The sequence below is a fragment of the Nycticebus coucang genome, chromosome 3 (assembly GCF_027406575.1).
Source record: "Nycticebus coucang isolate mNycCou1 chromosome 3, mNycCou1.pri, whole genome shotgun sequence".
Classification (NCBI taxonomy): domain Eukaryota; kingdom Metazoa; phylum Chordata; class Mammalia; order Primates; family Lorisidae; genus Nycticebus; species Nycticebus coucang.
The window spans coordinates 56,601,556-56,612,945 of record NC_069782.1 but is presented as its reverse complement, the minus strand read 5'-3'; the positions used below and the strand labels follow the sequence as shown (position 1 = coordinate 56,612,945).

Below are 11,390 nucleotides of genomic sequence, written 5' to 3'. Positions count from 1 at the left end.
ACAGGGGAAAATATTGCTAAAAAGCATAGACCCAGGAAATTTCATGTACCATTCAATCAAATAAATGAGAGGGCAGGAAAAGGAATAAAGAAAGAAAAAAGAAAGACAACAACCCAGGAAGAAAGAACACAAGAGGGGAGGGGAATATATTAGCTGTTGCAGAAGTACATCATGTGGGAATGATAAGAAGAGCAGAAGAGTCTCTATCATCTGAGATAATGTTCAGGAGTGAAATAGGGAGGGAGAATAAATCAACTCAAATTTCTGCAACCAACAATAAGAAAAAAGAAAAAATACAAGGGCCCTTGCTCTTGTTGAATGTAAAAATGTGAATTAGGAAAAGAAACAACCGAACAACTTAGTGAAAAACAGCACACATCAAAATAAGATTTTAAAAAAAGCTGAAATAGCCTAATATAAGCAATCTCAGAAACCAAAAGGTGAATGAAAGGAGAGAGAATAAAAATTAAATACGACTCCTACAAGAAAAAAAACAGAATAAAAAAAGAAAAAAAAATAGAGAAAGTAACAAAAAATTTCTTTATGTATATAAACATATAGAGAAAAAAGCAACAAAAAACTCCCAAATATTTCATCGTCTTTGGCTCTACTGTAAATGGAATAGTGTCCTTGATTGTTTTTTCAGCTTGGCTATTGTTGGTATATATAAAGGCTACAGATTCATGAGTGTTGATTTTGTAACCTGAGACATTGCTGTATTCCTTGATCACTTCTAAGAGTTTTGTAGTAGATTCCCTGGTATTTTCCAGATATACAATCATATCATCTGCGAAGAGTGAAAGTTTGATATCTTCTGTTCCTATATGGATACCCTTGATCGCCTTTTCTTACCTAATTGCAATGGCTAAAATTTCCATTACAATGTTAAAGAGCAGTGGAGACAATGGGCAACCTGGTTCCTGATCTGAGTGGAAATGGTTTCAGTTTAATTCCATTCAATACAATATTGGCTGTAGGTTTGTTATCGATGATCTCTATTATTTTAAGAGATGTCCCTTCTATACCCATTTTCTTAAGGGTTCTGATCAGAAAGTGATGCTGGATATTATCAAAGGCTTTTTCTGCATCAGTTGAGAGAATCATATGAAACTCTAAGAAAAGAAATAGCTGAAGACGTTAACAAATGAAAAAACATGCCTTGCTCATGGCTGGGAAAAAACAACATTGTCAAAATGTCTATACTACCCAAAGCAATATACAATTTTAATGCAATCCCTATTAAAACTCCATTGTCATACTTTAAAGATCTTGAAAAAATAATACTTCGTTTTATATGGGGTCAGAAAAAAACCTCAAATAGCCAAGACACTACTCATAAATAAAAACAAAGCAGAAGGAATCATGCTACCAGACCTCAGACTGTACTATAAATCAATAGTGATCATAACAGCATGGTACTGGCACAAAAACAGAGGTAGATGTATGGAACAGAATAGAGAACCAAGAAATGAACCCAGCTACTTACCGTTATTTGATCTTTGACAAGCCAATTAAAAACATTCAGTGGGGAAAAGATTCCCTATTTACCAAATGGTGCTGGGTGAACTGGCTGGCAACCTGTAGAAAGGTGGACCCACACCTTTCATCATTAACTAAGATAGACTCTCACTGGATTAAAGATTTAAACTTAAGACATGAAACTATAAAAATATTAGAAGAAAGTGCAGTGAAAACTCTTGAAGGAATCGGCTTTGGCAAATATTTTATGGGGAGGACCCCCGGGGCATTTGAAGCAGGATCAAAATTACACTACTGGGACCTGATCAAACTAAAAAGCTTCTACACAGCCAAGAATATAGTAAATACAGCAAGCAGACAGCCCTCAGAATGGAAGAAGATATTTGCAGGTTATGTCTCTGACAAAGGTTTAATAACCAGAATCCACAGAGAACTCAAACATATACGCAAGGAAAGAACAAGTGATCCCATCTCACGCTGGGCAAGGGAATTGAAGATAAACTTCTCTGAAGAAGACAGTTGTATGCCCTACAGACACACGAAAAAATGTTCATCATCCTTAATCATCAGACAAATGCAAATCAAAGCTACTTTGAGATATCACTTAACCCCAGTAAGATTAGCCCCCATCACAGAATCCCCAAACCAGAGATGTTGGCGTGGATGTGGAGAAAAGAGAACACTTCTACATTGCTAATGAAAATGCAAATTAATATGTTCCTTTTGGAAAGATGTTTGGAGAATTCTTAGAGATCTAAAAATAGACCTGCCATTCGATCCTATAATTCCTCTAGTAGGTTTATATCCAGAAGACCAAAAATCACATTATAGCAAAAATATTTGTATCAGAATGTTTATTGCAGCCCAATTCATAATTGCTAAGTCATGGAAAAAGTCCAAGTGCCCATAGACTCACGAATGGATTAATAAATTGTGGTGTATGTACACTATGAAATATTTTGCAGCCTTAAAGAAAGATGGAGACTATATCTCTTTCATGTTTACATGGATGGAGTTGGAAAATATTCTTCTTAGCAAGGTATCTCAAGAATAAAAGAAAAAGTACCCAATGTACTCAGCCTTTATATGAAACTAATTTATAACTCAATCTTAACACAAGAATATGGGGACAGGGGCAAGGAAGGGGAGGGGAGAAGGTAGTATGGGTGGAGGGAGAGTAATTAGTGGGTCGACACCTACTGTGCATCTTAGAAGGGTACAGGTGAAATTTACTAAATGTAGAATATAAAAGTCTGAACACAATAACTAAGAAAATGCCATGAAGGCTATGTTAACCAGTTCAATGAAATTGTTTCAAACTGTATATAAAACCTGCACATTGTACCTCATAATTGCATTATTGTACACAGCTATGATTTAATAAAAATTACAAATAGATCTATTTATATACATAAAAATCTTTGTTGCTTGTCTCTCTTTTTTTTTTTTTTTTGCTTTTTTTCTCTTATACATATATAAAATTTTTGTTGCTTTCTTTTTCTTTCTTTGGCTTTTTTTCTCTTTCTTCTTTCTTGTAGGAGTTGTGGTTAATTTTTTTATATTTATATATTATATATATGTAAATATGCATATATGTGATGTAGGAATCCTGATTCAGTAGGAATATATTTATGTAGCAGTATATATAGTTTTGACACCCAGTGACCCTGTGAATTTGTGTAATGAAAATGCATCTATTAACCTCTGCTTTGTTCCCAGGCTTATGCCTATTTCCCAGCTAAATTGATCTTGGTGATGGCCAGATTACCCGCCTGGCACTCATCCCTGCCCATGTGTGATTCCACAGTTCTCAAAAAATTTTCAGAGGCAGGTCTCACAGATTCCCACTATAATGGTTCAGGTGGAGTGCCGGAGATCCGGGCCTGTGCCATAAAATGGCTCCCTGCAGGCAGAACTCAGACCTCAGGGCCTTAGGTCCACAGAAACAGACCTGCTTACACAACTGTCTGGCAAATTTTATGACAACAGTGGACTCCTGTCTGGGAACTTTCCCCATATGGATGTCTCATCTGCTGACAAACTGTGGCACAGCCTCCAGACAGCACCCAACTCTAGCCACTAAATTCTGCTGGGGAGTGCACACTTCACCAATCTTTCCACTCAAAGCCTAGCTTATCCCAAGCATGAAAAACTGCAAGAGGCTTCTTCTGGGACCTCTGTGTGGGAAGGGGATGGCTGTGGCCTCTACCATGGCCAGGGCAGGCTTGCAGAAACTTGCCTGGCAGTCGCCACAGCTCCAGTTTTCACTACAAGTCCAGTAATCCAGCCACTTCAATGCATACCCCAAAGTATCACTCCATGGCAATATGCCAGGCCAGGTATGATCTAGACCACTTGCTCTCAATGGTTGTTCTAGGGGAGCTCAGCTAATTGTCTTTCCCATCAACCATCATGCTCCACCCCCTGTTAATCTTTATCTGAAATAATAATAATCAGCACAAACGATGACCCATGTAATAAACAATAGTCAAGATTACCCTTGATCCAAAACAACATTCCAATTCAAAGGTTAATCTCCTAAATCAATTGTCCTTAGCCACTCAAAATATACATTTTTTATGTTAAAGCTGTGTTGCGTGACCGGAGACGCTAATGAGCAGCAGCTTTGCCGTGGGTGTAAACTCGCTCCTGTAATTATTAAGTCAAGAAACAGACTATACACCGTGGGATGGCATATAGCAAAATTCTTTATTCCAAGTTTTAGTTTTATACTCTTCCAGTCACATACACACCTAATCCATTATCTATTAGTTTCATCATCTTATCTTCTTTTTTACATATCTGTAATTTAACTTAAAAGGAAATATTTATCATATCAATGCAACCACTTGTGTAGTAAAACTCTTCTTCTAAACAGTGACTAATTCTGGGGTAGGTAGCTAAAAGGAGATCACAAAGACGAAAGTAGCCACAGGGGAATTGAATATCTTTAAATATTCACTCAATTTACTCAGTATGAAGTAATGACTGCGACCTTCCTTCAGGGCAGAGTACCTATAGACCTCTGACAATATGTTGTTAACATATGTCAACCTTCTGGCCTGTATCTCTGAGGAATGGTGGCATGCCCTTTGATCTCAGGCTTCACGGGGTGTACTGCTTCAGAGAAAAGGCCTAAGAAATTCGTAACTCCAAAAGCCTAACTCTGCGAGTAACCCAGGGGGTCCAAGCCTCTTAAGCCTCTGGAAGAAAAGCATGTCATTTTAAACTCACGCTGAATTTACTTTGTGTGCTTGATGTAGGATATGTTTATTTCTAAATATTATCCTACATTTCCCCCTTTTGTTTTTGGTGAATATTATTCATATCTGTCATCATTAAAGCAAACACTTGCGCATAACATTCATTTTTGCTTTGAACATGCTTCATTCTTTTACAAGTTAAATATAAAATAAATCCAATAATTAAAAACAATGCTAATGATCCTACGGAACTTCCTATAAGTCCTTGTATTTTTGGAATAGGATTCATTTATTCAATTCCATCAGCTATGCCTTATAAAATCTGATTTCCATATATTTTTTGTAACTTATTTTCAAAAGTGGAATATATCTCATGTTGTAAATTTACGATTTCCTTAGTCAAATTATCATGGTTTAACAAATGCTTTTTAACATTCTCCCAAGGAAATTTACTCTCATTATATTTAACAGGGGTTATACAAAAAGTAGTTATATTCCAATCACATTTCAACTTCATTTGTTTCTTTAAGCTAACTAACTCATCCCCCAACATAACAACAGCTTGTTATAAGTCAGCAATTTCATTATATAATTCAGTGTCAATTTGTTTTGAGCAGTCCATAATTGTTCAGAGTCTTTATGCCAATTAGTAAAAGTCTAATAAATTTCTTCATTCTTCTCAAAACTCGATCAGCCAGAAGTTGAAGAACTGTCAGGGCAGGAGATTCTTGCCACGGTCTGGTCAAATTCACTGGCATCCACACACCTGTCCTGGCCCTCAACAAATACAGCTGTTCATTTTGAGGATTAAAACTTAAAGAACTATTAATACAAGTAAACAGTTGACACACAGGATAAAATAATTCTCCTGTTTTTTCATTCCACTTTATGTTGCCTTTAAGCCACACAAAGGGTAATTGAACACAAGCTTGAATGTATCTTTCATCATGAACAGTAAATTCCATACCATAAGTATGAGGTGTGGTGGTTTGATGATAAAACAATCCACCAGTCCAACCCTTCATAGGTTTTATAGCTGCTGCTACTTTCCACAAATGATTTTGTTTAGGAAAGCCATAAATTCCAGGTGTGGGGGGTGCAAACCCAACATCTGTCCAACTCATAGGTGTTGTCATATTAATACTGATTTTATTTTTATTTATAAGATAGGTAAACTTGTCTCTTGGCAACTCAATGTTAATAGGTCTCTTATTGCTGTCAAGTAGAGTTGCCTTTGGACTCCAGTCCATTATAGGACCTTTTACCATACATCCTTTTTATTGTTAAGTCATAAAGAGGCATCAAAATTAAAAGCAAAACATTACAGGGTAAGACTTAACAAAACTACTAGGAGCATCAAAGGAAGTGAAAATGGGACTAGGCGCAGGGCAATATGAATTAATGAACATGGGAAGGACAAGGATAGGGACAACAGTGAGCATGTGGTGAAGATACTAGGGGGAGAGGATCTGGTGAGAATTTTGATCTACACAAGCGCCTAGGTAAAGAAATAATGGGATAAGATTTCTAAACCCCACTATGGGCTTAAGAGTCATCCTCGCCATTGGCGCTGTCTCTGTCATCCTCTCCTTCCTCAGGCTCTTTTTCATCATCCTTGATCAGCTCCAGCTTTCCCATGGTTTTCACCTGGTCTTCTCCCCGATCTTCATTATCATCATCATCTAGGAGGTCACCCTCCTCAGCAGAGTCATCAGCACCCCCCTCAGACTCCATCTTCACATTAGTCTCATCTTTCTTCAGGGAGCTGCTGCTCTGCTCCTCTTCTGATTTATCATTCTTCAGCTCTACTGCTGCTTGTTTGCTCTGCTCCTTTTCAATTTTTTCCAGGTTTTCCAGTAAAGAATCCACTTTTTGTTTTATCTGGGTCAACTCCTTCTTAATGGCCTGAAGGTCATCTCCTTTCAACTTTCCAGACTTGGAAGAAGAACCTCGCTGTCCACTCTTAGAATTGAAGCCACTTTTCTCCCTTCGTGAGGTGTTTCCTGATACATGCTGGCGTTTTGAGGGCACCACAGCCCGAGCAATAGGAGGAGGAGGAACACGGGCTGGGTAACTGTACATCCTGTCATAATAATCCCGTTGAAAGTCATAGTCCAAGTCAAAAGAGGAGCCGTACATCTCCGCTGCAGATCGTTTCACACCTGCTTTTCCTCGATTCACTTTTGGCTCTGCAGCCAGATTAATATCTAAAACTTGGCCAGCAATCATTCTGCCATCCTCTCCTGCTACAGCAGCCCGGGCATTTCTCTCATTAACATACTGAACAAAGGCAAAGCCCTTGTGAACAGAGCAGCCCACAATTTTGCCATACTTCGAGAAAATTGCTTCCACATCAGACTTCTTCACCACAAGAGTGTTGAGATTCCCAATGAATACACGGGAGTTCATGGAGCAAGGGTCTGTCTTGTTGGTAACATTGCTAGCCATTGCGTTTGATGATAAGGTTCTTCACAAAGCGAAATAATGTAGCTGAAGATCAAAAAAATCTCACAGGAGGGGGGAGGGAGAAGAGATTCGATTCTGAGTCTCCTACTCCCGGATTCTACGTGAAGAAGCCGAGTACTGCTCGAGGTCGACAACGTGGCCGCAACCGCTCTGTCTTCGTCTCTTCACAAAATGGCCCCAAAATCCATTATAGGACCTTTTGAAGTATTAGTTAAGAAAAAAGTTTGATTTCCTTTACATCAAGTCCAATGCACCCATTCCCTTTGCAATGTAAAACTGTGCTCCTTTCAAGGAGGAGCTTCCATATCTATAGGAGTAAAACCTGGGATAAAACGAGAGATGGAATTAGCACTTAGCATAAACATCTCACGTTTGACATCATTCCCAGAGGCTGGCCGGTCATAATGACTTATCCAGTACTGTACAGTCATATTTAAACACTGATGTTGTTGACCAAAGCAAATAGGAGGGCCAGTGACCCCAGAAGTATAATTAACAAGCTTCATTTAAATGCTGGAGTTTCATTTTCGTCATTCAAATTTAAAAAATTTAAAGTAAATAGAGCTGAAGATAATCTGTTTTTTGGAGAGGTATACTGTTCTCCCCCTTTTGTAGGATAATATTTAGAAATAAACATATCCTACAAAGCTGAATTTGTAAAACAGCAAGAACAGGAGGCATGAGGTGAAGATCACATAGGACCTAAACTGACCAGACCAGCTTTGTCCTCTTGGCCCTAGATGGAATGACTCTACCTTGTTCTTATTACATGTGCTTTCAGCAGGAGTCAGGAAAAAGGAATGCTTGAATTTATTTAAGAGTCTATTAATCAGGGACAAGTTGCAGGACATATGCCCAGACTTAAGTAGTGAGTTGTGTACATGGAAGATCTCCCAGGTAAGTCTTGTATAGACTTAGGCCTATTAATGAGTCAGAAAGTCATCTCTAAGAAGGCAGGGGGACATGATGAAGGATGTCTGATCTCATGGCTAGCAACTCAGTTTTAGGGGATCCCCTTAGCCAAGGAGGATGGGGTCCAGTCAGTCAGCTGCTTGAGGGAGATCCTTAAGATTTTATTTTAGTTCACACTAGGTAGTCTTTGAACACTGAGACTTTATTTGGCTAATGGTTCTGGAGACTGGGCAGTCCAAGAGCATGCTGCTGGCACGAGGAAGGGGTCTTCTTGCTGTTTGTTCCCCTGGCAGAGTGGTGAAAGGCAAACCCAGCATGTGAGACAGAGACAAAATTGGAACCAAACTTATGCTGTTATCAGGAGCCCACTCCCTTGATAACTAATCCACTTCCATAATTAAGGCTTTAGCCTATTCATGAGGGCAGAACATAATCACCTCTTCAGGGTCTCCCTCTTTATATAGACACAGTAGCCATTAAATTTCTTTCTTTCTTTCCTTCTTTCTTTCTTTCTTTCTTTCTTTCTTTCTTTCTTTCTTTCTTTCTTTCTTTCTTTCTTTCTTTCTTTCTTTCTTTCTTTCTTTCTTTCTTTCTTTCTTTCTTTCTTTCTTTCTTTCTTTCTTTCTTTCTTTCTTTCTTATTTTTATTAAATCATAGCTGTGTACATTAGTATGATCATGGGGCACCATACACTTAGTTCATAGATCGTTTGACACATTTTCATCACACTAGTTAACATAGCTTTCGTAGCGTTTTCCTAGTTATTTTGCTAAGACATTTACATTCCACATTTACTAGGATTCACATATACCCTTGTAAGATGCACCACAGGTGTAATCCCATTAATCCCCCTCCCTCCACCTACCTCCCCCCTCCCTCCCCTCCCTATCCCCCTTCCCCCCATTCTTAGGTTGTAACTGGGTTATAGCTTTCATGTGAAGGTCCTACATTAGTTTCATAATAAGGGTGAGTACATTGGGTACTTTTTCTTCCATTCTTGAGACACTTTACTAAGAAGAATATGTTCCAGCTCCATCCATGTAAACATGAAAGAGGTAAAGTCTCCATCTTTTTTTAAGGCTGCATAATATTCCATGGTGTACATATACTACAATTTATTAATCCATTTGTGGATCGATGGGCACTTGGGCTTTTTCCGTGACTTAGCAATTATGAATGGGGCTGCAATAAATATTCTGATACAAATATCTTTGTTATGGTGTGATTTTTGGTCTTCTGGGTATATGCCCAGTAGAGGGATTACAGGATTGAATGGCAGATCTATTTTTAGATCTCTAAGTGTTCTCCATATCTCCTTCCAAAAGGAATGTATTAATTTGCATTTCCACCAGCAGTACACAGAGAACTCAAACGCATTAGCAAGAAAAGAACAAGGGATCCCATCGCAGGCTGTGCAAGGGACTTGAAGAGAAACTTCTCTGAAGAAGACAGGCGCACGGCCTTCAGACATATTTAAAAATGTTCATCATCTTTAATCATCAGAGAAATGCAAATCAAAACTACTTCGAGATATCATCTAACTCCAGTGAGACTAGCCTATAGCCATTAAATTTCAATGAGTTTTGGAGAGAGCATTCAAATCATTGTACATGGAACCAATTCCATGAAGACTGAACTCTGATCTATTTTCCCACTTTTCCAAATTCCTTTATAAGAGGACTGGTGAGTCTCAACTGCAAATAACATCTCATTGAATGCATTTGTATTAACCCACTATAATGTGGCTTATTTTCCATCTTGAATCTAGTGTAGCTCGCCTAACAAATTCCTTTCTTCTGATTACAGGTCTTTAGACAAAGCTTTCTTCTCTCAACCAATTGCCAATTAAAGAACCCCTAAAACCCACCTATGACTTGTAAGCCCCAGCTTGAAGATGCCCTGCCTTTTGGAGCTAATACAATGTATTCTTTCCATGTATTGATTCATGGGTTTGTTACTGGGTGAAGAGGCTCTGGTCACCTGTCATTGTCAGCCAATTTCCAGAGACAGGGATAGATCCACCTTTAATTGTCAGAAGGCTGGCAATTCTGGACAATAGTGAGAGTAGCCTCTCTAAGACTGTTGTTTTTCTATCTCCAAAATGACATTTTTATTCAAAAGGATTCAAATCAAAGACAATATTGACCCTTATTTTAAATAATAATCAACACAACTCGGTGAAAATCTATTACAACACTTTCAATTGGAAAGTCAGTTTTGTTATTTTTTTAAACAGTAATTTATGTATTAATTTTTATTTTTAAAATTGTTTACTTATTTCCTTTTTTTTTTTTGAGACAGAGTCTCATTTAGTCTCCCTCAGTAGAGTTCTCTGCCATCATAGGTCATAGCAACTTCAAACTCTTCAGCACAAGTAATCCTCTTCCCACAGACTTCCTAGTAGTTGGAACTATAGGCACCCTCCATAATTGCTGGGTAGTTTTTTTTGTAGAGATGGGGTCTCACTCTTGCTCACGCTGGTCTCAAACTCCTGAACTCAAGCTATTCACCCTCCTCAGCGTCCCTGAGTGCTGGGATTAAAGGCATGAGCCACCATGCCTGGCTTAGAAACCTTGTACATTTGCCTCAGCCTCACAGGTAGCTCAGGCTACAGTTCCCCGCCATGACACCTGGCTATTTTTAGAGATGGGGTCTTGCTCTTGCTCAGGCTGGTCTTGAACTCCTGAGCTCAAGAAATCCTGTGGTATTGGCCTCCAGAATTTTGGGATTACAGGCATGCAAATTCCATTTCCTAAACTGTGCATGGTGGTTCACTGGAATTCTAGCACTTTGGGAGGCAGAGGAGGGTGGATTGCTTAAGTTCACTTGTTCCAGACCAGATCATCTGATTCATGTCCACCCTAGCCTGACAAACTCCATCTTATTGTCACTTCATGTGCTTTAAGTTTCACCTATAACTCCTGTCTCCATGGATGCATAAAACCAAACTGTAGGCTAGTGTGGTGGCTCTGACCTGTAATCCCAGGATTTTAGGAGGCAAATGCAGGTTTCTTGAGTCTAGGAGTTCAAGACCAGCCTGAGCAACATAGTGAGACAGTGTTTTCACAAAATATTTAAAAATTAGAGGGTATGGTGGGGGACACTTGTAGTATTAGCTGCTAGAGAAGCTGAGATAGGATGATCACTAGAACCCAGGAGTTAGAGACTGAAGTGAGCTATGATCACACCACTGAACTCTAGCCCAAGAGACACGTGAGACTCTGGCTCAAGAAACAAACAAATAACAACAACAAAACAAACTAAAGTAAAACATCCAATCTTACAAACTGAGCACCTGGGGCATATTTTCTCAAGACCTCTTGAGATCAC

At 38.7% G+C, this 11,390-nt stretch overlaps 1 protein-coding gene across 1 annotated transcript; it reads right to left on the bottom strand.

The window, feature by feature from the left end:
- Positions 1-5,964: 5,964 nt before the first annotated feature.
- On the bottom strand, positions 5,965-7,321 carry LOC128582284 (heterogeneous nuclear ribonucleoproteins C1/C2-like). Its single transcript, XM_053586031.1, has one exon. The coding sequence runs from the start codon at positions 7,128-7,130 to the stop codon at positions 6,228-6,230; it is 903 nt and encodes a 300-aa protein (XP_053442006.1). The 5' UTR covers positions 7,131-7,321; the 3' UTR covers positions 5,965-6,227.
- Between the last annotated feature and the right edge of the window lie 4,069 nt (positions 7,322-11,390).